We start from the raw sequence: 27616 nt of genomic DNA on the forward strand, positions 1-27616 counted from the left end.
TCCACTAGTTGGTGAAATGGGCGTGGCGAGTTCGCTTCTTGTCTTGAGTGGGACGACAACGCCAAGTCAAGTTGCCGTTTCTTCAAAAAATACAAAATAAAATTCAAAAAATAATAGTAGTAATAATGACGCTTTTCACTGCAAAGGACAACCCGAGGTAGGAAACCCATTGACCGTGCAACGTGTTGACGACCTGTTTGGTGAAAGTTTAGCGTTTTTTTGTGGGTTTATAACGTGACCGCGCGGCTGCTCTTGTAGCTGTCTCGAGTGGCACAATGTATACAGTGCGTGTATACGAAGTGGTTACAAAGTGCCGTGTTAACCGAATTTTATAGAAAAAAAAACGCACACACACACACAAAAACGCCGAACAAAAATGTGTTTTATACCAGTGGTTCTCAAACTCTAATATGTATGATTGTGTTTCAAGTTTTACATATTGCACATTTCATTTGTATTTAATGTGGTAATTCTTTAAGATAGCACTAGCGGCACTCGGACCACACTTTGACAATCGCTGGTCTGTACTGACCAAACAGTAACAATTTTGTTTTGTATTTTTGTTACTTGTCACCCCCGCTGTCGTCTCAATTTACTCACAGCTGTACTTACTCGGTGTGAAATGTGGGCCTGTTTAGTTGAACACAAAGCTGTTATTCTGTGGTATGAATGGCAACAGGTGGACACAGAGATGAATTGTACCTGCTGGGATCTAGTGGAAGAGCGTTTCATTGTTCTGGATGTCACTATACACCGCTGGCATAGATAGATGAAAAATGATCCATTATTTGCCGTGAATATATCTGATTTTCAGTCCAATGAAGTGAAATTGGATAATTTCCCGTGGCACAGTGTCTGGGAATCACTGACGTGAAGTCCGACTCTGCTTCTGACAGGCTGTAAAAAGAAAAAGTGGAGATGGAGGACTTCTGGGCTGTGGTGGTTTGGGCTGGGAGGATATGGCTGGGCGTCATAGTCGGCCTCATCATGATCCCTGCCATGTTTGGCTTCTCACTGGGCATCTCTGAGACCTACATGGACATCCTGGTCAAAACACTGGAGGTACACTACTTCACATTTTACATGCATGATAAGACGTTCAAGCAAAAGCAGCACAGTGTAGTGGTTAGCACGTGATTTACGGTTCTGGGTTGGAATCGAGGCTCGAGTCTTCCTTTGTGGAGTTTGCGTGTGCTTGCGGGGGTCACATGCTAGGTTAACTGACGATTGTAAGTTGCTCATAGGTGTGAATGTGAGTGTGCATGGTGGGCCACGTGTGCCCTGTGATTGACTGGCGGTCAGTGTAACCCACCTCTCGCTCAAAAGTCAGCTGGGATAGGCTCCAGCTCACATGCGACGCTAATGACAGCGAGCGCTAATGGATGGATGGAGTAATAATGATTTTTTTTTTTTCTTCTATTAGTGGGCCACACTAAAGTTACAGAAGGCAAGCAGGGAAGAACATGCACTAAAAGCATCTGCATCCAGTGGTAAGTACAATGGATGGGCACAGTGGAAATAAAAAGTGTACACACCCCTGTTCAAATGCCAGGTTTTTGTGATGTAAAAAAAAATAAAATAATAAAATTGACCAGAATAGATCATTTGAAAATTTTCTCCACCATTAATGTGACCTCTCACCTGTACAACTCAATTAAAAATAAAATTAAACAAAATCCTTTGGAGAGGGGAAGTTAAAATATACAACTTGTGGTTGCACAAATGTGCACACCCTCTTAATGTATAACTGGGATGTGGCTGTGTTCAGAATTAACCAATCACATTCAAACTAATGTTACTGTAAATGGGAGTCGGCACACACAGGCCACCACTTAAAGTGCCTCTGAATAATCCCAAATAAAGGTCCGATGTTCTCGCAGGCTTTTCCTGACATTTTTTTTGCTTTTTACCAGAAGCCTGACGGTTTTTGGAACCGCTATTTGGAACTGTTTGTAATTATGTCCACTTTGACTAAAACCCCAGTTACAGCTGAAGAAAAAATGTGCTTTGCACAGTTGTGCATTTTTACTTAACCCTCTCGAAATGAAGGGATGACATTTAAAAGATCATCTTAATGGTGGAAAAAGTTTTAAACAGATTTTGCTCTCATTTTTTCCTATCACAAATACTAGTATATGATCAGGGGTGTGTAGACTTTTTATATCCAAGATAAATAGATATTATGAAAGATGGAGCCTCAGCGACAGACATGCTGCAACGTGTCATTTCCTCATCTAGTTCAAGTCAAGCATGCTGCAATGAAAGACCACAAAAAGCCAGATGTAGCAATGAAGGCGACTGTCTTTGCACGCGATTAACACAGTTCACTGTGTGCGTTCATGACAGGCCACGGGGTCAAGTTATCACGTGTTGTGTGGTAGACCCTTTGCAGCACGGGCGGGGGAACCGTTTTCCAATCGGGGGTCGTTCCAAGTCATCCGGCATGAATGAGTATTTGGGCCACGCTGAAAAGAAAACAAAGTTTACACCAAGATAATTAAAGGTGTAATCTTGCGAGAGAAAACGAAGATGCATATTTAGGAGAAAAAGGTTGTTTTTGAGATAAAAAAAAAAAAGCTCTATGTTTTAGATAAACATGTTGTTTAGAGATTGAAGTCATATTTTCATGATGGGAAGTTCTATATTTTCAAGAAAAAAGTTTTATTAAAAAAAAAAAAGCAGCCTATTTTACAAGTAAAAAGCAGTTTATTTTTTAGATAAAAATTGGTCGCAATTTGATGCGATAGCAAAATAGACTTGAGATTAAAACTTGTATATTTTCACATTTTTTGGGATAAAGTATCATTTTTAATACGTTTTTTTTGCGACTAAACTCATTTATTTTATGAAATAAAGAAGTTTATTTAGAGATCAAAAGTGGTATATTTTCAAAACTAAAGTCGGAATTTTTACGAGATAGAATGTCTTATTTATGAGATAAAAATATGTATTTTTTTCAAGTAAATATACATTTACAAGATAAAAAGTTGTAACCTATATTTTTCAGAAAAAGTTATGTTTCTGATAGTTATACATAGTCAAGATTAAAGTCGTAATAATACAAATTTGAATAATTTTGAGATACTTAGGCACATTGTCAAGACTGAAGTTGTAATTTACTGGAATAATGGATAAGAGCCACTTATTTTCAAGAAAAAGTAGTATACTTTCTCGATAAAAAGTTGTATATTTTTTATAACAAAATTGTAGCTTTTTTAGATTAAAGTCGTATTATTAAGAGAATAAAGGCATATTTTTTAGACTAAAGTTGTGTATTTTAAAATAAAGTAAATTCTAAATTTAAAAAATGGATTATAATACAGGTGAATCTCAATCAATTAGAAAAGCGTTGAAAGCTTATTTTATTTCAGTAGTTCCGAGTGAGACTAATTAATAGGTTCACTATACACAGTGAAATATTTCGCGATTATAAAAACATTTATATGCATTTGATTATTATACTTTAAATCAAATGAAAACCCAAAATTCAGCATCTCAAGAAATGTTAATAATACATAACAAACAGTGTAAATGATTGTTAACATAGAAATTGGGCAGGAATTGGCCTTCTGAAAGCTTTTTTCCTGTGTTTAATCAATCTATATAATAAGCACTGATATAAATGAACCGTATTCTAATTTGAGATGTACCTGTAAACTGTGAGCATTCGTATTTATTTTGTTATTTTCTCGCTTTTTCTAACAGGTCTTCTGAGGTTTTAAAAAAATGTGTTTTAGAATTGCGTGGCAGGGCCGTACGTGGCCCACATGACGTAGGTTCCCCACCCCTGCTATAAAGAAAGCTACAAGTTACGTCAACATCCAGTGGCCTTTGCAAAGTGTGTCACTGTTACATTTGTCATTACCTAATCCAAGATTGAGTCAATATAAAAAGCATGTGTGCTTAAACGGGCAGGAAGAAGCCAGTAATTGTACATTTGTGCGACTGTGATTGGATATTTGAATACTGTACATGCTCTTATCTGTAATCTTGGATTTTGCCCTCTGTGCTATCAGTTGAAACCACATCAGCTCTTTTGATTAAGTGGACAATCCCGTTAGTAGGCCGCCCCATGTTATGTTAGTTTAGTTTGATTTAGTTTCATTTAAATGCTGCTTGATTCTGTGCTTTCTGCATATGTATTTATGGCATTTTCAGTACTGTGTGTATGTGTGTGTGTGTGTGTGTGTCAGCTCTAATCCAGAGGGAAGATGGTTCCATGGAGAAAGAGTTAGAGGAACTAAGACGAAGTCGCCCCAAACCTCCGGAGGGCGGCGATTTTACGCTGAGCGACTGTTTCTATTTCACCCGCAGAGGAATTGAGAGCATTGTAGAGGATGAGGTGCGACGCCTTACTGTATTTCACATCACTCATTTACATCATCATTCTATATCAGAAGCACTTCTAATCACATTTTTAATTCCATTTTTGAATGAAGGTGACGCAGCGGTTCACTTCAGAGGAGCTGGTCTCTTGGAACCTTCTGACCCGCACTAATAATGACTTCCAGTACATCAGTCTGAGGCTGACTCTGGTCTATGGTCTTGGCATTTTCATCAGATACTGCATTCTCGCACCTCTCAGGTACGCACACACACACACACACACAGATGCTGATTTTGTTATTGTTGTTGCTTTTAGTGTCTCTTGGGATTAAAACTTCTCTTTGGAGTTTGAAACAGTTTTCCTATAGGAAATAGTTGTGAAATAGTAGTGGAATAACAATGCAAAAAATTACCAAGAAAAACTTACTCATCGCTTTTTTTTTGGGTGGGGGGAAAAAATTTGCGGCTACAAATGTAGCCACAAAGTTGGCAACATTGAGTTCAGTCAGACAGAACCACCTCCTGATTTTTTTTATTCATTATTGATTTCTATTGTTAGTTAAGTTATGAAAAAAAAAAATGTAATCAATAATCACAGACTTTATTGTATGACGCCTGTCTTTAGGGTGGGCCATGTATTTAAGACTCATATTGATTGTGAGACCTCTAACTGTAATGCCAGTGAGGGAAAGAGTCAACCTCGGCCAACTCAACACAATGTAATGTTTAATCACTGACTTGTGGACTTTGAAAAAATGGATTTAAGATATAGATTAATTGGCATTAAATCGGAATTTGGCACTGGGCAGATTTTTTCCCAAAAGTGTCATGTGTTGTGTTCACTCCTCAGGATCACTCTGGCCTGCATTGGCCTCACCTGGCTGGTCATCGGGACATCTGCCGTGGGGCTGCTCCCCAACTGGAGGTAGCCGCCAACCACACTGGAAACAATCCGATCGACTTTTCATGTTGACCGTTCCAGTTTTCAAGGCCACGCTGCGTATTTGTCGTCAGGATGAAGTTCTGGCTCAGCGAGTGGGTCCACGTCATGTGCTACAGGATCTGCGCCCGAGGCCTCTCCGCCGCCATCCGCTATCACAACAGGCAAGCGAAACGAAGACAAAATGATGCAAATCGAGGTGTTCGATTTATCCTTACATGCGTTCCTCTTGGCACATCAGGGAAAATATACCCCGAAAAGGAGGCATTTGTGTGGCCAATCACACCACCCCCATTGACATCGTGATACTCTGCAATGATGCCTGCTATGCCATGGTAGGAAGAGGAACACCCATCCATTAGTTTTCTAGTTGTTTCCCCAACCCCCCCCCCCGTCCCCCTCGTTAGCGTTGCTGGTGAGCTGGAGCTTATCCCAGCTGACTTTGGCCAAGACGTTCACCCTCAATCCATTTTAAAACTTTAAATGCGTGTCAGGTGGGGCAGGTGCACGGAGGTCTGATGGGGGTGGTCCAACGGGCCATGGTACGATCCTGTCCCCACGTGTGGTTTGAGCGAGCGGAGATGAAAGATCGCCATCTGGTGACCAAGAGGTCAGTTCCACACCCTAGAGTTAACCAGCCATGCTTTTGTCATCGTTTTTGTCTAAGAATAAACTGATTTGATTGTATGCTTCTTGACCTAATTACACACTCCATGCAGATAAAAAAAAGAAAAAAAAAAAGGGGGTTTTGGTCTCTTAATTTTTTTCCAGAGTTGTATTTAAACTAGCAATTGTTTCCATGACCTTTTTGCATCACCTTCAGGTTGAAGGATCACGTGAATGACAAGACGAAACTCCCCATATTGATATTTCCAGAGGGTAAGTTTAAACATCAGTGTGATGTTTTTCGTAGTGCTATCAGTGAATGTTGTTATTTCGTCTCTGAATGATAACGGCTGCTATATTATGTTGTTTTGGACCACACACACATGCGCATATGCTTGACCGTCTCTAATTTTTATTGATGTTGTTGCTGTTTGGTGACCATAGGAACCTGCGTCAACAACACGTCGGTCATGATGTTTAAGAAGGGGAGTTTTGAAATAGGAGCGACAATTTACCCCGTTGCCATAAAGGTACTTCAGTCACTTGTTTTTCCTTCTGTTTTAGGTCATTAAAAAAAAATGTTTTATATATTTCTATATATACTTACATGTTATACATTTAATTGCATTTTTATTATATATATATATTTCTATATATATAATAAAATGTTTGTAATCTTAATTATAATAAATTTGTATGCATATTTAATTGTTTTATTTCCTATTAGGGTCATCGCCACATTTAATTCTTTTGTTTCATTTGTATATATTTCGATGTATACAGTAATGACATTTTTACATATTTCCATGTAAATACTTTTCTATACATAGTTGATAGATTTTTTTTATTTTGTATTTCTTTGTGTATTAAATTGTATTTTTCATTTTTGTTATTTTTTTATACTGTACAATTATATTATATTTTTACATAAAATTCCATGTTTCTTCATTTTGTTTTTATTTTATGTTGTATTTTTATATTTCTCTGTACATAATTACTTGTATAAAAAGTATTTCTACATATAATTGATTTTTTCATATTTCCACAGTTGTTTTCTTAAATTTTGATCTGTTGTAATTTTGATATGTAATTATCTTATTGATTTATTTTCTATAGGTTTTTTAAATGTATTTTTTCAAATATTTATTTTATTGCATTTGTTTTCCCCAGTACGATCCCAAGTTTGGCGACGCCTTCTGGAACAGTTCCAAGTACAGCATGGTGAGCTACCTGCTGAGGATGATGACCAGCTGGGCTCTCGTCTGCAATGTCTGGTATCTACCTGCCATGCATCAACAGGTCTGTGCAACACGTCGGTGCGCGTTCCACCTGTTGCCTCTCTCCTAATTTACACAGACTCACATACACACACGTGACATTAGACTGAGACGTAGAGTTCAAACTGTCATGCAGGAGGGGGAAGATGCCGTCCAGTTCGCCAACAGAGTCAAGTCAGCCATCGCTCACCAGGGAGGACTAGTGGACCTGCAATGGTAAAATATGACTTTTGTTCATTTGGAGTGGTTTTAATCAGTTGCAGAGAGTGTCGTTTTTCATTGAAATGCATTTATCTGAGGGGAGGCCTTTATTTGTACTTAATTTGAGGGTGGCCCTTGACATGGCGTTGTCATTTGATTGGGTTACCTCTCTGTCAAATTGAAAATGTACCATTTACTGGGACCACGGCTATAACAAAGGTAATTACAGCCACCTAGTGGTAGCACCTGTTATTTTTTTTCAAGAGGGTATTCAAGATTCAGGATGTTGATTTGTCAAACCACAAATATGCAAATTTCAGCAAATAACAGAGGATAGGTTCCAAAAAAAAAAAGACAAATCGATGAATCTGCAAAAACCAATGAACAAAAACAAGACTTGTTCCCCATGATTACATTTTGTTATACAGTGGAACCTCGATAAAATTATATTTCAGATATCGGATCAAATGGACCATCAGGTCAAATGCTGTTGACTGTTGTTCTGTTAGTTCCCGAATTGGCCGTTGTTGTTTACTGGCGCTGTGGCGCGTTGCACGCAGAGAACAGGACTGAGGTAGTTCCGGGTCACAGATATACAATAATACGAGATCCTCCCATGCCTACGTGGTGGCCATGTTGAATGTGGGCCATTGATGTGGCGGCGATGTGATGATGGTTATACTGTATGTTAGTCTATTGTACATAGCGCAGAGAGAGAGCGGAATGATCTGCGGCGTTAACTCTGAGGAGTACGAAACATAAGTCTTTGGAGTCTGGAACATCCTATTTTTGGTAAAGTAAGTTTTTTTTTTTTTTTGGTCAAGCCGTTTGCCTTTGGCAACAGATTTGGAAGTAGGAAGCACATTAATTCCACACGGCTCTTTTATACTGACCTACAGTGGTCAATGCATGTACGACGAAAGGAGACACAATGAATTAGTCATAATGCACAAACTTTCACAAAAACAAAATTCCTTACTTTCTTCTCTTTCACTAATTCCACGCGGCTTTTGAAAGCGTCTCGCCGATGATGAGTACTGTATGTCAACAATGTCACGATGACCAAGCATACCCGCGTGGTAAGTTTGGATAAAATGTGTAACTTTCAAACATTTTCAAGCTGTACTGGGTGTTTTAGGTCATGAAAAAAAACTACAAAACAAATGTTGTACTGTACAGTAATATGGGGGCATATGACTTCCAAAAAAAGTGCTTCAATGTAAAGGACCATCGGCTATGTCAGACGAAACCCCGCCCCTGTTAGTCTGTTCTATCGAGCTTCCAGTGTAATGCAAAATGAGTTTTTATCCGAGTAGTCGATGGGATAATCGGCAGAATAATGGATTGTAAAAACATTCGCAGGGATGGAGGCCTGAAGCGAGCGAAGGTGAAGGAGTCATTCAAGGAGCAGCAGCAGAAGCAATACAGCCACATGGTGGTGGGAGACGACAGCAGCAGCAACAGCGACTGAGGAGCCGACGATGGGACGAGACACCTTTACTTGAAACTCATTTCCTCGTGACCTGGATGGACACCTGCCCTCACACACACGCACACACACACACACACACACACACACACACACACACACACAGTGCAATAGTGAACTTGATGAGGAAATGGATGCCTGCTGCTATTTCTTATATCTAGATTGTCATGATGTTGAATGTAATGGATCGAGAACAGAGTTGGATACAAACACGTGATGCATGATGGCGTTCATGTGTTGCTTGTTGTTTTTTTTTTTTTAAAATAAAGCTTACAGATGTTGTCGCCATGCTGTAATTAGCTGACATATAACATAAATGTGGCAACAAATCATGCATGTTAGGTTCTAAATCATCCATAGATGTGACTGTGAATGTTTTCTGTCATCTACATATGCACTGACATTGACAGGTGACCAGTCCAGGGTGTAGCCCGCCTCTCACTTACTGGGATAGACTCCAGCTAACTTGCCCGTGACCTTAATGAGGGCAAGCCCAATAGATATATTTGACATTATATGTAGCATAAGGAAACTGAATGACACTCCAGTTCTAACCAGCTTCTTTATTTTTACATTACACATGGTCTCATAAACAGCTGAAAGAAATAATATAGCACTTAAATAACACATGACAATAAAAGATCAGCACAAGTTGTGAGGCGTTTAAAGTACAACACACAAGTGAGACTTTTTGGTTGGCTGTGCAATGGATGCTTTGCTGCATATTTGCTCCTTGCTGTCTGCCACCTTGAGTGGTTTTTCACTATCATTGCCTGAAAAACAAATGAAGACGTTTTAGTATGTTGGTTTATGGTGAGCATGAATGTTATTGATTGGGACGTTTGAGCACTTACTTGAATGATCTGTGCTGCCTTCAGTATCCTGAAACATAAAGAGACAACTTGAGTTTGAGTATTGTTTAAAAAAAAACAAAAAAAAATCAAAGCTTTTACTTTGTGTCTTTTACCTCTGTTAAGTTACTTTTGTTTTTCTTCCTCTGTTCCAGATATCTGGAATATGACAACAAAAATAATAACAATGAGACTCCAAAGTGTTCATTGAGAAGCTGCGTTGTGTTCACTGACCGTGAGGAAAGGAACGTGATCAATCCATTCATTTTCTATTGCGTTCTGTTGAGCTGTATCCTATGCCTGTAACTAATTACACTCGAATGTAATCGACAGGACCCTTGGACGCCTCCTCTAAAAACGTGCATTAAATGAGTGACCACAAAGTGGCGCTATGCGGTCATATTTGGAAAAAAGATGTTACGTTTGAGACTACGGCAAATGACTAAAGAGCAAATCGCAAGTGTCTGCTTTAGGAGGAGGAAGTGATATGTAAAAAAAAATCTGAGCTTTTGTGGCTATTTTTTAAATGTAACAAAAATTGGAATCGTAGAAATTTACAAACGCATCTATAATTTAATGACACATTTTCTCCCATCATTGTAATGTATAACAAATACTCCATACCGTTACTACACAGTAGTGCACAAAGACAAACAGACGCCAAGTACCACCTTAAAAAAATACAGAATCTCTTCAAGTGCCACCATGACCAACATTAAAATACAGTAACGCAGTAGGCTCATGTGTTTATCAAAAACGAGACAGAGGTTTTCTTCCTAAAGAGTATATTTAATATTTTTGCAAGCCACTGTAAAACATGCACAGTTTGAACATTAACATTGTGCTTAAATATAGGAAAATAAAAAAACGGTATAACGATTCAATTAAAATGTATTGCACATAAAATAAAAAATATCACGATTCAATGTTCCCCCTCCCGCCAGGGTTGTTACAGTATACAAGTACACGTTTAGAGTTGTACACTTTAGTGTAGTACCACATTGTGCTGCAACATGCTGGTCTATTGGAAGAGATGCAGCATGATTAGGAGCAAGAAGAAGGGGCTGAGAAGGGCCCCAACTGGATGCCAGTAATTGTCATTGTTTCCACAGAGCAGAGCGAATGCCTGTTAAGTAGGGTTGTCTGCTTTATTTGTTTGTATTGTTGCTCCATGTGTGTTAAAAAGTTCTGTTTTTGTCAACCATTCTATGACATTTCACATTATATGTTAGCATTACGCTAACAGACTTTCATTGGAGGAAATTATTTAATTTGGTTGAACAGTTTAGTGTTTAAATGAACAATGTTTAATTCTATTTTGTTTCATGTCAATTTTACAGTTAACGTTTCACGGCTAACATTGCTCTACCAATGCAAGTTGACAGTAACCTTCCCACCGTTGCAGATACGAGTCGCAGTTCCTCTGATCGAATTTGTCCGCCACCTTCAGTCCATCCGGTGACTCCACGTTCACTCGGCCCGACGCTCCAGATGCGATCGGCATCTCGACCTGCAGGACCCACACGCTGACGAGAAGGGAATTGAACTTGCGCTCATTTGGATGCGACCCAGCAGTCCATCTTGTTGTGCAGAACGTCTAATGTCTTCTTTTTGGGGGGTTGAGCGGGCAATGCATAGTAGATGCTTTGAGTTTATGTGAGGGGTTTGTTGTTGTATCCATGCCAACAGCCATTGTATCCATTGTAAAAAGGGCTGGCGCTGGAATTGGGGTGACTTTAAGGACAACCTTGACACACAGAATAAAAATGAGGATGGACCAAATATTTGTGTTGTCATGGTGACCAAAATCTCCAACAGTGATGGAAGCACTGTGTCAGTGAATAGATTTAAAAAAAGAAAAAAGAAACATAGGTTTTTTTATTTGCCGACTTGTACTGTTCCTACTTACTACGGTTTGTAATAAAACTGATAAAAAATTATATAATGTATTTTTTATAGGATTTGTAGTTTTTTCCTACAAGTTTTATCAAAATTATATAAACTTTTATTAGAAAATAAATATTTGAAAACACTGAGACAAAATACAATTTTTAACTTACCTTTATATATACACCTTATTCTTTTATTTTATTAAAAAAAATGTTTTTTCCTGATAAACATCAACATGATTCTAAAAAAAAACAAAGTAAACCAACGTCTACACAGGCTTGACAAAACATGTTTTATCATTTTATTTTTATATTATTCCTACTTACTTTATGTAAAACATCCTATTTATAAAAGTTTTAAAAAACAGTACAACAAAATATTATCTTTTCAACCTGCTTGCATCTATTTTCCCTACTAACAATGTGATAGAAATTGAACAAAATTGCTAAAAGTGTCGACATAAATTTTTAAATATTATTTCAGCAAAATCTACACAGACTTTACACTTATTTAAACATATCTAGATTCTACTTCCTATTGGGTAAAAAAGGTGATTATAAATGAATCATTGAACTCAATATCCTAAATTGCAATTGAAGAATTTCTTATTTTTCTTTCTTTTTTTCCAATTGTTTTTTAATTGTACTTCCCTGTATGTATATTTACTTAGTATACTTAATATATTTAAAATATTTTTTTGAAAAAACCTTCTCAATAATAATAATTCTCATAAACTCCTCTTCATTCCAAGGGAAATTTTCTCAACTTGAAAATTTACATCCATAGTTTTTTTGTGGTTCATCATTGAGTATTGTGTTTAAGTACTGCATATGTATATTATTTTTATTTAGATCTCTATATTTGCACTATAACGTCACAATTCTTGTTCATTTTTTCAATTCAATTTTATGCCACGGATGGGTGTCTTTTTGGGACGTATTGGGCTAAATCTGGTACTAAATTTCGTAACATCTCATGTGCAAATATATGTATAAATATGTGCTGATATGAAAATAAAGTTCTTTGAATTCTTGATCGAAAACAAGAGTGAGTTACCGCTCTTGTGAACAGGTATGGACAGTACATAAGAGTATTTATTTCAGTTATTTCACACGTTACTTCCAAACAGTGAGCCTCGTTCAGGACTCTTCCTTCTCGTCTCCGTGTGTGATGATGTAGCAGAGGGACTTGTAGTCGATGTTTCCTGTCGGGTCGATGGGAGCGAGCGCAAAGGCCTGATCCACCTTTAAAGTAAAGCCAGAGAGAACACGACTCAGGGGTCGCCGTGGGAATAGATATTTGAAATGTTTAAAGATTGTGAGCCGACCTCCTCGGGCGTGAATTTATCCGCCTGGTTCAGCAATAATCGTCTAAATCTGGAGCAGAGGGTAGAGAACGATTGAACTTGTGTTGAAAGTAAACGTGAAGAGTTCTTTCACTGTCAGGACCTACTCCTCCTTGTTGACGAAGCCTGTCGCATTGGGATCGAAAAGCTTAAAGGCAGCGAGGATGGTGTCTTCTGGATCGGTGCCTGCGGACGAAACACGACAAAATCCCCGACTGGAATCGTGCAAGCGGATCTACTTGTCGAGATCAGTTCTCACCGTTGAGTTTCTCGCCAAAGAGAGACAAGAAGACAGTGAAGTTGATAGGTCCTTTGCCCTCGTTCAACATCTCATCTAGCTCTTCTTCCTTCGCGTTGAGCTTTCCTGACACACATACAAACACGTTGATTGAGAAAAGATTTGGAGGAAGCAATTAATGGGGCCGGTTCTAGGCATGGTTACTCGAGGGGGCGGGCAAAAATGTCAAGGGGGCATCATACTAGGTCATTTCTTTATTCCCATTCATTAGCTTCCTGAGCGCGGTCCACTCGGCTTCGAGCAAGAGATTCGAGATTATCAGTCGTCATCATGACGGGGGGAAAAAATCCCTTATTTATGCAATATTTATTACAATAATATGAAATATACTTCTTTAGGAATAAAACCTCTGTCTCGTTTTTGATGAACACTTGGTTGTTGACGGTGGTGCTTGGAGATTTTATTTAATGAATTTTTTTGGGTGTACAGAGTTTGAGAACCACCGACTGGACTAGAGCAGAAAAGCCTACCCAGTTGTGCATAGGTCTCCTTCAGGTCTTGTTTCTTAATAACGCCATCTCTGTCCTGGTCAATGCAGCCAAAAGCCTATCCAGAAAACAGAAAAACCCCTTTGTGATGATGCATTCATTGTATTGATATGTAAACATCTTACCTCCTTGAATTCTTGTATCTGGGACTGCTCGAACATGGAGAAGACATTGGAGCAAGACTTCTGCGCTCCCCTCTGTCTCTTATTGGACGCTTTCTTACTTGCCTACAACGTCAGGAACTAACATTAAAGTCACCTCTTCTCTTTTTCTGAATTGATGACTTACCATGTCTGCGTAATCCCGAGCGGACTCCCGGCCGAGGCCTTATGTGGGTTTTATACGCAGCCCATGTTATCTCCTACCTCCTATAATAACCTGTGGTGGGAGTGCAGACCCTTACATGGATATGACTGCTGTCCATGCGTCACCAAGGGGAGCTGATAAGAGGAGACGCAGCCACGCAGGATTCCTCCGGGGGCTGGAAAGTAGAGATATGCCGAGTGGGGTGGGCAAAGAGAGTGACCCCTGATGTTTGACAGTCCTTGGTAACTTTATTCAGCTCTGATTGTGACTTCAAAGCTGACAAATCCATCAACAATTGGTACGGTAAGTAAGCCATTAACAAACCCACAACAAACAAAGCAAAGCATATCAGGACTAGGGAATGCCATTTCTGTTGAAATTGGGTGAATGCTTAGCGCTGACACTAAATTGAAATCCTGTGGAATTGATTAAACTGTGGAAATGTAGAATGTGACAGTTTATGTCTCTTAATTTGAGAATTTTATTGTGGAAATTTGGGATTTGGCAAATTCGATAAATAGTCGCCCTAGTTCAGAATGAGCTGAACTGCTGTTTGAACTTGATATGTTTTGAATCGGTCAAGAAATATGAGATGAGGAGGTAAATATGTAAACCATTTCTTGATTTGAGAATTTTATTGTGGAACCTTTGAGAATTTTACGAAATGTGTTATGTGGATGAGCTCAACAGTTCAAAGTCGGAATGGTTTGAAACCGTCAAGATATGTGGAAGAAGGAGGTAGATATGCAAAATATCGATTCATTTGGGAATTTCATTGTTAAAATTTGGAAATTTGGAGAATTAGATAACTAGTCCTGAATAAACTCACCAGTGCACCGCTGGAATTGCTCCCATTTCACTTCATTGATCTGAAAATTATTCGTTTACATAAACAATGTATCTTTGCTCCTCAATCCATGTAAGTGACGTATAGTGAAAAGCAGCATGTGGCAAATAAAGATGATCGTGATCATAAACCCTATTATAGTGATATCACGACATACTGCATAGCATTTACGCGACAGTATTGACACAAAAATCGTCAAATATGAATAGTACTGCTCTGCAGTTTTGGGCCTTTTAATATGTTCAGTATCCTCCCCCATTGCCATTACATATATAATATACTGTATTGTAGATGATTTTCTTCCGATATATTGGTTGTTGCACAAACACTGTATTGCGATATTATTGCTATTGTTGCACCAACCCATAATTGAATATGCTGCACCCTGTACGCTACACTACACTACAAGTGAATCTCAATAAATGACAATATCGTAGAAAAGTTAATTTCTTTCAGTTGTTAAATTAAAAAGCTGAAACTCATGTATGATACATACAGTATTCCTGAAATATGTAGGAAAATACTTTTCAGATGGTCAATTCCTACCTAATTTCTATATTTTTGATTGTTTCATAAGTAATATTGTAATTTCTTGAGATGTGGATTTGGGCTTTTCGTTAGCTGAAAACTAAAATAGAATCATGATACATTGCACTCTGTGTTTAATCAATCTATACAATACATGAATTTCACTTTTTGAATTGAACTACAGTACTGAAATAAATACATTTTCCACAATACTCATTGAGATGCACCTGTATTGCCTATATGCCTATATGCCTATATACATTTCCCAATACTCCGTAGACAGCAATTGTCAAAAACATTATACAGAATTATTTTGTATTACGATGTTGAAGGCCAAACAGACAGATGACATAAACCACAAAAATGAATACGATTACAGCATAATAAAGCAACACATTTGATTCTGTCATATAGTTTGACAACATATGTACAAAATAGAATCCAATATACAATAGATAAACCCTCACCAATACCAGCTGCAGAAGTGGAAAATTCATTTAGATGCCTCTCTAATACCGATGGTTGCAAAAAAAGCCTCCCGAATAAACAACACCTTTGTGTTTTTCAGTAAGAAAATAGCACTCTGTAATGTTGTACTTCACAAAAACATACAGTAATGACATAATTAAACAATATCTAAATAATTAAACAAATAACATTTAATGGAAGTTGTGCTCCAGCTGGTGTATACTCCGTGGCCACTTGGGGGCAGTGTAATACAGACATACAGATGTTACAGCTCCTCAGTAAGTTGTAGTAATATTAGGCATTCTTCGCAGAGGATGAAGAATGTATGCCTGTGAGAATTTTTATATCATGTCGACATGTGTTGCTTAAAGGATGATAACACCGTGACACAGATCCTATTCGCTAGCCCGTCAATAGGATTTTGCATTGTTTGCCAGCATTAAGCTAAACAGATTTATCTAAAGCAAAGCTGTGAGGTTGTTTAAAATGCAGGTGTAATTCTCTTTGTTTTATGTTTAGTTTGACAGTAAACTTCAACTGAGTTTTTTTTTAAATCAGTTGATATTTCACCATGACAGAAATCCAATGTACCTCCTTGTTGCCCTCTTCCAGTGCTCTCAACAGACAAATATCTGTGCAGCGTACGTCTTTTGAGAAGATTTCATGTACAGTAGTCAACAGTCAAACTTCAATGGTCCTGCCAGGTTCACCTTTCACTGCGTCAGCATGCAGGCCGCCATCTTGCAGGCCACTGCTGAGATAAGAGCCGCGCCACGGCCGCTTCCCTCTTCTGATTGGATGAATGTGATCTCGCAATGTGGTGTCAGCTCTCTGACTACTTTGTGGAACCTGTCACGGAAACTGTTAAGAGAGAGAGAGAGAGAAAAAAGAAACATATCAAAACATACTTTTGATATCTTTCATCAGTATTTCAGTAGTAATACAAATACTACTTAAGCAGATTTTTGTACTCTAACATTAACTTGGCACAACAGTCGTCCCCCCCCCCCCCCCTGCTGTGCTATGTTAGCAAAATGAGTATTGTACAGTTTCTATTTGGCAGTAAACATTTCTTTTTACGTTTGTACATCAGTACATTTTAGAGGCTCTACTTTTTTACTTTTACTGAAATAAAGGAGTAGAATTAGTATATCCACTTTTACCAGTCTTTTGTATGCGTACTTTTACCAAAGTACAGTGTGAGTACTAGGGATGCACCAATACCGAGACCAGTATCAGTGTCGATATGGTACGTCTGTACTGGTACTCGAGAAAAATGATACGATACTACGACACTGATACCACTTTACCAGTCTGACATATAACTTCTGGGCAGGTGTAGTAGGAGCCACATCAGCCGTGCGGAGATACTTTAAGACACAGGTGTCAAACCCAAGGCCTGGGGGCCAGATCCGGCCTGCCACATCATTTTATGTGGCCTGCGAAAGCAAATCAAGTTCGTTAGTTTCCACGATTCTTGCTAAAATCTGTACCAAAATTTCAAATTGTCTTTTGTAATAAACCCCTTTTTTCATTAACTCAACAAACTATAATCTTTGAATTCTGATTTCAAAACTAGTTATACAACAATTTGTTGTGTATGTATGTAAGTAATAATATGATGAGGCAATTAAAAATGTGTATGGTTTCACAGTCATAATGGCCCTCTGAGGGAAACCGTAACTACAATGTGGCCCATGAAAAAAATGAGTTTGAAATCCCTGCTTCATGGTACAACCTACAGGTCACAGCAAAGCTGCCCACTCGGCCGGAGCCGGGGAGCACAAAGAAGAGTTTGAGAAACTTAAAGTGAAATGTGTGGCAAGACTGTTAGAAAAACATGGAGTTGGATGTTAAAGTTAGAACTCTAAAAAGTGTTACATTGATTGAAACGTATGCCATGTTCAAGAAACGTTTGTGTTTTGTGTTTCTGGACAATATTTGATTAAACTAAAACACATTTTAATCACAACTTTGAAATGTAATAGCATTATCAAAGTATCGCTACTTGGTATGGGTGAGTACTTAAATATAAGTACTTGTACTTGGTCTGGAAAAAAAGCGGTATCGGTGTATCCCAAGTGAGTACTCTTGTCAGCTCTGGCCATTTCTCACCACGGGTGCAGCTTGTAAACGGAGCCGTCCACCCCCACGGTGATTTTGAGGGCCTCCAGGCCACGTCGCTCCTTCATCAGGTTGATGACGCCGGCGAGGCCGGCGCCACACATGTGAGCCGAACGAGTGGAGACACTCTCGCAGACCAGACCCACAATGTCGCAGTCCAGCTCGGACGGTAGCACGCCCAGCGACGACAGAATATTGTAGATTTGCTTCCTGTCCCCCGAGTCACTAGAAAAGGACATTGAACGAGAGTACATGGATTTGCATAATTGGCAGCAGATGGTGCTGTTGGGAAAAAAACGCTTATTTTTTTCAACACAGTCATTGAATTAAGAAATTAATGTGCATAAATAAACATGTCTTTCCTATAATGCTGTTTTTGGTGTAGTTTGAGATGACTTGACTTCCTGTTCCTGTCAACTCTCCCAGTTCTTTCTTTGCTTTGTGCGGCAGTGGTTTCCACTACCCAGGAAATAGCATAGTTATAATTTCAAAGTTTTTAGAAAAGGTCTTAGTATAACAACAAAAAAGTTGTATTATTATGAGATATTGGGAAAACAAATAAAAAAGTCAAATATGAGCCAAAATATCACAATATATAAGAATAGTCAAATATTTTGTTGAAAAAAGTGGTAATGCATCCATCCATTTTCTGAGCCGCTTCTCCTCACTAGGGTCGCGGGAGTGCTGGAGCCTATCCCAGCTATCATCGGGCGGGAGGCGGGGTACACCCTGAACTGGTTGCCAGCCAATCGCAGAAAAGTGGTCATATTTGGTAATATAAGAACAAATGAGCAAAATTATGACAACAAAGTCTGAAATCTCACAATGTCTCAGTTCACATCTTAAAGGGGTAATACTGTCACACTTGTAAAATTACAACCTTATTACATTATTCTCAACCTTATTACACTATTCTCATACAATTTTAAAATCAGACTTCATGTTCCTACCCTCTCTACATGTCCTTTATCTGCTTTGTGGTACATGGGGTCCCTCTACCCAAAGCTTCCATGACAAAAAAGCACAATGACTGTAAAAGTGGACACAACAAGTGACAATGAACAAAGGAGTATTAAGGTCACACTGAAAAGGAAAAGGGCGGCACGGTGGTAGACTGGTTCGAGCATCTGCCTCACAGTTCTGAGGTCCGGGGTTCAATCCCCGCCTGTGTGGAGTTTGTATCTTCTCCCCGTGCCTGGGTGAGTTTTCGCCGGGCACTCCGGTTTCCTCCCACATCCCAAAGACATGCATGGTAGGTTGATTGACGACTCTAAATTGCCCGTAGGTGTGAATGTGAGTGCGAATGGTTGTTTGTTTATATGTGCCCTGCAATTGGCTGGAAACCAGTTCAGGGTGTACCCCGCCTCCTCCCCGATGATAGCTGGGATAGGCTCCAGCGCGCCCGCGACCCTAGTGAGGAGAAGCGGCTCAGCAAATCAAGGAACCAATCAAGGAACACTGTACATATATAGTTAAAGTAATTACTGTAATATATTTTTGACAAATAGTCTTAAATTATAATAATAAGTTGTATCATTGCGAGAATAAAGCTGTATTTTTCAAGGAGAAAGGATTGTGATATTATGAGAAAAAGTAGTAATATTCAAAAATATGTATTTTTGCATTAAAATTGGAAAATAATGAGAAAAACACATCATGTTCACAGTTCGGGGTTCGAATTTTAGTTCCAGCCGTCTTACTTAGATTTGCATTATTCTCCGCATGCTTGAGTGGATTTTCTCTGGGGACTCTGGCTACCTCCCACATTCCAAAAACATGCTTGTTAAGTTCATCTAAGACTAACTTGTCCATATTGTATGTGTGCATGTGAATGGTTGCTTGTCTATATGTGTGATTGACTGTGAAGCAGTCCAGGTTGTACCCTGCCTCTTGCCCAAAGCCACCCAGGATAGGCTTCACCCAGGACCCCTAATGAGGACAAGCACTACAGAAAATAGATGGGCGGTACCATGCCTCACTTATTTTCTCTCCTTCAAACAAGTGTCCAGTGTCATTGTGCTTACCTTTCCACCTGCGAGACATGTCGCGTCTCGAAGCTGCCACGCGTTTTTAGCATTTCCGAGATCTCCCCACTGAACAGCAGATTCTCATTGACCAGCTTCATCATGACCAGCCTCACCAGCTCGCCCATGTACTTGCCACTGATCAGCTTCTCAAAGCTGCAGGGGGACACGGGTGACTTTAAAAAAAGAATGAAAAGCTTAAAAAAAACCTGACACACCACACGAGCAAACACGAGGCGCTCGAGAAGCTGAGTGACGCTGGCGTTAGCAGTTGTCTGACGTCGAAGGTAAACAGCCATTAGGCCGACAGGCACTGTGGCGAGCTCATTAATCTGACACCCTTGCCCGGAGTCCGGACGTACGAGGCCCCGCCACCGACTAGAAACATCCTTAAGCAAGAACAGGCGGTAGCTTAGCAACCAGCACCAGGAGCTCAGGTGAGTGTCGGGTGAGCGGTACCACCTTTCGCTGATTGATGCCCAAAATAAGAGCACTCAGGGAGCGCAGACCTCCGCCAAGGCTTAAACATGCGTCACTTGCCAAAGCATTGATGATCCATGCTAATCCAAGGGAACACAATATAACCACACATACTGTACCAATTATATCATCATAGAATCCCAAATTCCAATGAAGTTGTAACATTGTTTAAATATTAATAGAAATAAAATACATCCATCCATCCCTCCATCCATTTTCTGAGCCGCTTCTCCTCACTAGGGTCGCGGGCGTGCTGGAGCCTATCCCAGCTGTCATCGGGCAGGAGGCGGGGTACACCCTGAACTGGTTGCCAGCCAATCGCAGGGCACATACAAACAAACAACAATTCGCACTCACAGTCACACCTACGGGCAATTTAGAGTCTCCAATTTATGCATGTTTTTGGGATGTGGGAGGAAACCGGAGTGCCCGGAGAAAACCCACGCAGGCACGGGGAGAACATGCAAACTCCACACAGTCGGGGACGGGGATTGTTGTTTGGCAAATTTCAACTCATTTTGAATTTGATGCATGCAACACGTTCCAAAAAAGCTGGGACAGTGGCATGTTTACCACTGTGTTACATTACTGTCACGTCTGTCTCCGTTTTCAGTCTAGGGTGGTCACTGCTTTTAGTTAAGTTATTGTCACTCGGCACTTCCTGGGTTGTTTAGTCCTTCCGGTTTTATGCCCGTAATAAACTGCCTGAGTTTGCCTCTTACCAACTGTGCCTTGGGCTTTGTGTCCTACCCGGTCTGTGTCAGGAACCTTTCCTTTTAACAACATTCAAACATCTCATTCTCGCTTGATGTACAACTTGAGTTTCTCTATAGTCCGTGGTCTCTGTTGTCATATTTTGCGCTTCATAATGCGCCACACATTTTCAATGGGTGACAAGAGTGGGGCGCTGGCAGGCCAGTCTAGTACTCGCACTCTTTCCCTACGAAGCCACACTATTGTAACTCCTGCGGAATGTGGCCTGGGATTGTATTGCTGAAATATGCAGGGGCAGGGAATGTTGCAAAAAATAAATAACGTTCATCAGTTTGAACATTAAATAGCTTGTTTTTGTAGTTTATTCAATTGAATATATTTTGAAAAGGATTCACATATTATTGCATTCTGTTTTATTTACATTTCACACAATGTCCAACTTCATTGGAATTGGGGTTTGTACATACTATATATTATTATTATATCATAACATATTTAAAGTGTTATAACAATGATATAATTGTAGAATGTCCCTGTAAAGTGAAAATAGCATGTCTCGTAAATTTGACACTCTTGAGAAGAGTTCGGTTAACAACCCTGCTACATTTGAATGGTTTAAAAAAAAAAAAAAGAAAAGGAAAAAAAAAACATCGGCAAATATATAAACTGACGCTTCAAAATCGTGAAAAATCAGTTGTCTCTGCTCTCAAATACTGTGGGCATGTCCACTGAATGCGCTGAAACCACCCTCGCTCAACTGTCAACTGTCAATCAAACACCACTTCCAAGTCCTGTAAAATTTGATTCTACTAGGTCTAGGACCTTTCTTATCCCTACAGATTACATGTTTAAGCTGCAAAAATATATCCAAGTCAAATATCCATGTTAACTAGGAAGGCTGGCAGTGAATGAGTTAAAGCCTCCAGTGGCTGGAATACAGTATATATCCCACAGGTCACTGCAGGGATTTTCCACACCAACGCCGGCGCTCTAAAGCGTGCCAGCGCAAACCCATCTCCACATACTGGCTGTCACATTGGACAAATTTACCTAGCTCTTCTGCCTTCTCTAAGTGACATGACGCACTCACCACAGACAACAAGGCGCTCCAAAGTGGCCATGCCAACACGATTGCTATCAAGTTGGTCTCCCCTCTTCTCTCTCTTTCGTCTTTCTCTGTGTGATGTGTGCGCACTCATTGATGACAACGAGGCACTCTAAAGTAGCCACACCAGACTATCCAAAGGGAAGATGCATTACGTATTGGGGTGTAGGCATAGCCAACTGCACGTCGCAAATGCGCCGGATAACCACTGATGCGAACGAAGGTACGCAAGTTCTTATATGGTGGTGGTGGGTGGGTTGGGGGGGACTCATGTCAAGGGCCAAAGTGCGCGCTCCCCAAACTGAAATGTTTATATCTCCAGAATTGAGTCTGTCAGCTGTCAGTATCTTCAAAGATGTAAAATGTGTTGATAAATAAATCGCTGAATTCACTTTACAGGGTCACTTCAACATTAAAACCTGGCCAGACTTTGAATTGTTCTGGGCTTAACTGTATATGTGTGTCCAATATGTGATCATCCATGCTTTGCCTATATTACACTGTCCCACTCACAGCTGCTGTCCAGGGTTGATGGAGGTCTCGTCCACCAGTCTGTCGTACTCCAGCCTGAACTCCTCCAGCTCGCCGTTATTGCCGAAAGCCCCCCACTCCGTGTTAACGCACATGCGGCCCTCCTCGCCTTCCACCAGCTCCACCGTCCACATCTCTTCCATGTAACAGGCGTTACAACCGGTACCTGGTGAATAGAAATATAAGATCTTAGACGTTAAAATGCGTGAGAAGTGCGGTTTCAGACTCATTTATTGTCATTACTTCATACCGACAATCATCCCCACTTCACAGCTGCGGTCCTCGTAGTAGCATGAAATCATGGTGGCCACTGTGTCATTCACCAAGGCGACAACGTCCATCTCAATGTCCTTCAACAGCATCACAATGACAGTCGGTGTATGACTTTCATTCATTTTCTACAGTGCTTGTCCACCTTTCATTAGGATATTCAAAGTTGTAATATAAGGAGAATAAAGCTACATATTTCAAGGGCAGAGAGTTGTGATATTATAAGAAAAAAGTCATAACATTACAGGAATAAAAGCTGATTTTTTTTTTAAGAAAATGTTTCAATACTATATGGAAAAATGTGTAATATTATGAGCAAAAAAAATCATATTACATGAATAAAGTCTGATTTAAAAAAAAGAGACAAACATTTTTAATATTACGAGGGGCAAAAATATTCCATTACTTTTTTTTTTTCAAATTCATACTATGTGGGGAAAAGGTTCTAATAATACAAGAAAACAAGTCAGATTTTTTTTAAAAGTTGTAATACCCAAATGGTATTAAGTTGTAATACCCTTTTTAAGATGTAATACCATAAGTTGTATCTCCTTTACACTCTCTCTTCGCAGTAATCAGCACCTCCTCAGCACCTCCTCGGCCACGCACCAATCAGCCTTCATTACCACCTGCATTAAAGCCTGCCAGATCCCGGAAATCCTCGCCAGAGTATTAGCATTTCTCCTGCGGTACAACGGCTCTCAACTTGCACGTAAGATACGCCAGTCTCAGACTCCCTTCTGACCCCCGTGTTCTTGCTTCTCCTCAGTGTTCCCTCCGTGTTTCCCGCCGTGCTGACCTCCTCCGCCACACCGCCAAGCCATCCACCGGCCGCACGTTCCCCGCCTCAACGAACTTCCAATACCCCCCAAGGATCCATCCTCATATCCGCTTCAATAAACCTTTCACCACAACCCTTTCAGCCTTCGCTTGCTTCTGTCATGGGTGTGTGTTATGGTTGTTGTCTTCCCCCTGTCTCGTACACACCTGCTCCTGAGAGCATCTTCCCCACCTGTACCTCGTTGACCCTAATTACCCCATGCATTTAACCTCAGTGTGTCTCATTCTTTCTGGTCGCCAGTTCGTTGTACCTTGTTGTCACGTTCCAGCATTCCTTGTTTCCACGTCACCGACTCATAGTGAGCCTAGACCCTGTTCTGATAATTGACCCTGCCTTTTTGCCTCACGTTTTTTGGATACTGTTGCCTGTGCGGATTGCCTGCCTGTGTACCGACCTCTGCCAGTTTATTAAACCTCTCTTTTTGAAACTGTCCATTTGAATTAGGGTCGTGCATTTTGTGTCCTGTCCTTTGCGCCGTTCATGACAACGTCTGGGTTGCGTTAACATCAGATCGTGACAGAATGTGTGTTTTAGAAATCTGGGGGGAAACCTCAGGAGAATGTGCCTACTCCACACAAGTAGACCGGAGACGAGATTCGAACACGCAACCTCAGAACTGTGAGCCAGTACTGACCATGAGTCCATCATGCTGCTGTATGTCTTCGTTTTTAGCATTAGTTCATTGTGTGCAAACGTACCCCTCGCCTCTTGATAGCATCTCTGAGCAAACCCACGACATTGTTCCCCTCAGCCCCAGAAGCCTTGAAACCTTTGGTCCAGTTGAGAAGGATTCCCTGCACAGACACAAACATGGTTGCTGCTGGTTGGTTAATGGTTTTACATATAGTAAGCAGGGTTATTCGAGATTTGATGACAATGGATGCTACCTTGTCGATGTCCTCATGACGCACTGGGAAGGAGAACGTGAAACCAAGGGGAAGCTTCTTGTGCTTGATGTTGTGATGGTCCAAAAAATTGGACATGCACTCTGCGATGTAGTCAAACAACTGCAAACAGGAGGACAACAGCACTTCAAAATAAGCAGCAGTTTGGCAGATTCTTCAAAAATTCTTCTAAAAAGAGGCTTCAAGCTGTTTATTACCAAACCCCAGTTGGAGTTTACTGTCAAACCAAACACGAATCACACAAAAACAATACTTGTGTATTTAAAACAATAACACAACCGTAGGAATCTCCGCTACCTTAATGCTACCACACAATGCAAAACGCCATAGATGAGCTAACGAATAGCATCAATAGTCATGGTGTTATAATAACCCTTAAAGCAAATGATGTTTAAACACAAATGGTGGAGCAACACATGTAGACAGACAATATAATATTACTCATGGGCATATAGTCTTTATCATTTGGGAAAAATGACAAATATTATTACTTATTGCATCTTACTGAGTCAGTTGTGAAACTTTTCTTGTGCCTGCAATGTCATTGTCTGTAGTACACTGCCCCCTAGTTGCCAAGGCAGCCACACCAAAAGGAGCGTAAGGGCTCGAACAGATTAAGTTAATTAACACTACACTGTCTGTAGTGTGGCGGCACGGTGGGCGACTGGTTAGAGCGTCTACCTCACAGTTCTGAAGACCGGGGTTCAATCCCCGATCCCGCCTGTGTGGAGTTTGCATGTTCTCCCCGTGCCTGCGTGGGTTTTCTCCAGGCACTCCGGTTTCCTCCCATATCCCAAAAACATGCATGGTAGGTTAATTGACAACTCTAAATTACCCGTAGGTGTGAATGTGAGTGCGAATGGTTGTTTGTTTGTATGTGCTCTGCGATTGGCTGGCAACCAGTTCAGGGTGTACCCTGAACTGGTTGATAGCTGGGATAGGCTCCAGCGCGCCCGCAACCCTAGTGAGAAGATGGATGGATGGATGTTTGTAGTGTATGAAGTGTTGCACTCACTTTCCTTTATGCTGTAATTCTTGATCCTTCCAGTATTTTGGGGAAAGTACTTCACAGACAACTTATCAAAACACCTGGTTTGGACATGCTTTCAAAGGATCAAGTATTACATCAATAGACTCTATTTTTCATTTTGCTGAAATTACCATGTTTTGAGGGGGCAGGCCTGTCTCATTCAAGTGAGCCAGCCCTCATCCCGCTCCATATACTGATCACCCAACAGACTTTGTGACCATGACAAGCCGGGGGAGAGCTATGGGTGGCTGCACACTGAGTAGAAGTAAGAAATGCGAAGCACATGCGAGCCCCCACAAGGGCAGCGAGAATTTGTAATTTCCCTCATAGAGGCAGCACTTCACCACCAAACCACCGAATGAACAATTAGTGTGTGGATCCCTCTACGTCAGTGCTGCAAATTAATCATTCTATTCTCTAGGGCCCCTGTCAGTCATGGCCGCTTAGAATCATCATCACTTTTTTTCCCAGAAACCCCCACCACAAACCACCCCTCTGTGCATGTGGTGCATGCAGCAGACGCATTGCCTAACACAAATAGCCCTATTCTTGAAAGTTCTAAATTTAGTTATTGGACACCCAAACATGACTTTTTATGAACCTTGGTGATTCAAAAAAATACATAAATAAGGCACTGGCCTGTGTGGAGTTTGCATGTTCTCCCCGTGCCTGTGTGGGTTTTCTCCAGGTAATCCGGTTTCCTCCCAGATCCCAAAAACATACGTGGTAGGTCATTTCTCATAATGTGTTAACGTTAAGATAGCGACACAATTTTCAGTACACAATTTGTAATTCTCTTTGTTTTATGTTTAGTTTGACAGTGAACTTCCACAAGTAGCGGGAATAAAAACCTTGAAGCCTCGTTTTGGAATAATCATTCTTTTATTTGCCAAACTGCTGCTCGTTGTGAAGTGACTTGAGTTGAGTTCACTGCCACCACACAGCGCTAAAAAAAATCAGCCAAATGACAGCTTGCATCTCAAAAACCTCACACAGGCACCACTGTATTGATCTTGCTGTGATAAAGTGTTATTAGTTCCACGGGACTCACCATCTCAGCCGTTCCCGTCATGGCGTCTTCAGGAATGGAGTACATCTGGTTCTTGGTCTCCACCTTCCAGCTCCTCTCCTCATCCGCTCCCACCTTGACCAGCATCACTCGGAAGTTGGTGCCCCCCAGGTCCAGAGCCAGGAAGTCGCCTACCTCTGTCCAAACCCATACTACACATGAATACACGGACAGGAGAGGAGCACATTACGAGTGAGGTTACCTGATCCTTCGGGGGTGGAGCAAACGTAAGTGGGCAGCATTTTGACACTGGCCTCCTCGTGCGTCTCTAAACGCAAGCCTCGGTCCATCTCACGCTGCATCCTCTTCATGATCTCTTTCAGCTCGTCCTTCTTCAGCCTGAATTCAGATAGCATTTGATCAACCTGCAGAGAAACCAAAAATCGAGAGCATGAGGCAATCATTTGGAGGCAACACACAACGGAAGGCCCTAAGCTCTCCATTACCATCAAGTCAAGTCTGTCTAATGCAGAGCTAAGGCCACTACACGTCTTCACCATCTGCTCCAGATATGAGCTGACGCACGGCATCTTTACCAGGAAATGTGTGTTTTTAAGTGTGCAGTGAGTTTGTCCACAGTACGTGTGTGCGTGGGTCTGTGTGTGTGCAGAGTGGGTCAAGTGTGAGCGCCACTGAATGAGAAGCTCAGCTGTTTTTATGCGA

The 27616-nt window shown here is 40.5% G+C and overlaps 3 protein-coding genes and 1 long non-coding RNA gene across 11 annotated transcripts in view; 2 read left to right on the plus strand and 2 right to left on the minus strand.

Annotated features, from left to right (window-relative positions):
• On the plus strand, window positions 1-11472 carry agpat9l (1-acylglycerol-3-phosphate O-acyltransferase 9, like). Of its 2 annotated transcripts, XM_061767535.1 has the most exons (14): window positions 1-157; window positions 897-1062; window positions 1424-1490; window positions 4194-4342; window positions 4440-4585; window positions 5177-5251; window positions 5341-5430; window positions 5508-5601; window positions 5761-5876; window positions 6090-6145; window positions 6317-6402; window positions 7043-7171; window positions 7286-7365; window positions 8713-11472. In XM_061767535.1, the coding sequence occupies exons 2-14, from the start codon at window positions 919-921 to the stop codon at window positions 8819-8821; spliced, it is 1341 nt and encodes a 446-aa protein (XP_061623519.1). In that variant the 5' UTR covers window positions 1-157; window positions 897-918; the 3' UTR covers window positions 8822-11472. The 2 variants fall into 2 exon arrangements, with proteins under 2 accessions (XP_061623519.1, XP_061623520.1); XM_061767536.1 differs by lacking the exon at window positions 897-1062 and having other exon boundaries at window positions 2-157.
• Window positions 11387-14056, minus strand: myl7 (myosin, light chain 7, regulatory). 2 transcript variants are annotated; one of them, XM_061767540.1, is made up of 8 exons: window positions 14000-14056; window positions 13837-13938; window positions 13694-13769; window positions 13185-13289; window positions 13033-13111; window positions 12908-12956; window positions 12700-12824; window positions 11387-11437 (listed from the first exon to the last, which is right to left on the minus strand). In XM_061767540.1, the coding sequence occupies exons 1-7, from the start codon at window positions 14000-14002 to the stop codon at window positions 12720-12722; spliced, it is 519 nt and encodes a 172-aa protein (XP_061623524.1). In that variant the 5' UTR covers window positions 14003-14056; the 3' UTR covers window positions 11387-11437; window positions 12700-12719. The 2 variants fall into 2 exon arrangements, with proteins under 2 accessions (XP_061623524.1, XP_061623523.1); XM_061767539.1 differs by lacking the exon at window positions 11387-11437 and having other exon boundaries at window positions 12657-12824.
• The window catches only part of gck (glucokinase (hexokinase 4)), a 22179-nt gene continuing 8614 nt past the window's right edge, over window positions 14052-27616 (minus strand). For 3 of the 6 annotated variants that reach the window (XM_061767531.1, XM_061767529.1, XM_061767530.1), the window contains exons 2-10: window positions 27156-27318; window positions 26936-27090; window positions 24837-24956; window positions 24648-24743; window positions 23089-23188; window positions 22821-23004; window positions 20009-20164; window positions 17976-18209; window positions 15510-16721 (exon numbers count right to left, since the gene is read on the minus strand). In XM_061767531.1, the coding sequence (XP_061623515.1) occupies window positions 16574-16721; window positions 17976-18209; window positions 20009-20164; window positions 22821-23004; window positions 23089-23188; window positions 24648-24743; window positions 24837-24956; window positions 26936-27090; window positions 27156-27309 (1347 nt within the window). In that variant the 5' untranslated portion in view covers window positions 27310-27318 and the 3' untranslated portion in view covers window positions 15510-16573. Of the gene's footprint in view, window positions 14193-15509; window positions 16722-17975; window positions 18210-20008; window positions 20165-22820; window positions 23005-23088; window positions 23189-23625; window positions 23911-24647; window positions 24744-24836; window positions 24957-26935; window positions 27091-27155; window positions 27319-27616 lie in introns of those variants that run through there. The other 3 variants (XR_009787721.1, XM_061767533.1, XM_061767534.1) reach the window with 3 other exon arrangements.
• On the plus strand, window positions 14194-24015 carry LOC133475120 (uncharacterized). Its single transcript, XR_009787723.1, has 4 exons — window positions 14194-14320; window positions 22823-23007; window positions 23681-23797; window positions 23878-24015. It is a non-coding gene; the product is annotated as an uncharacterized LOC133475120 (long non-coding RNA).

Source organism: Phyllopteryx taeniolatus, chromosome 3 (assembly GCF_024500385.1).
Source record: "Phyllopteryx taeniolatus isolate TA_2022b chromosome 3, UOR_Ptae_1.2, whole genome shotgun sequence".
Classification (NCBI taxonomy): domain Eukaryota; kingdom Metazoa; phylum Chordata; class Actinopteri; order Syngnathiformes; family Syngnathidae; genus Phyllopteryx; species Phyllopteryx taeniolatus.

Coding starts and splice junctions, on each gene's coding strand:
- agpat9l (XM_061767535.1), top strand. CDS start 919: ATGGAGGACTTCTGGGCTGTGGTGGTTTGGGCTGGGAGGATATGGCTG. Junction 5,431..5,507: donor GCCATCCGCTATCACAACAG/GCAAGCGAAACG, acceptor TTGGCACATCAG/GGAAAATATACCCCGAAAAG. Junction 7,172..7,285: donor TACCTGCCATGCATCAACAG/GTCTGTGCAACA, acceptor ACTGTCATGCAG/GAGGGGGAAGATGCCGTCCA.
- myl7 (XM_061767540.1), bottom strand. Junction 13,290..13,693: donor GGAGACCTATGCACAACTGG/GTAGGCTTTTCT, acceptor TATGTGTGTCAG/GAAAGCTCAACGCGAAGGAA. Junction 13,112..13,184: donor CTTTGGCGAGAAACTCAACG/GTGAGAACTGAT, acceptor TTTCGTCCGCAG/GCACCGATCCAGAAGACACC.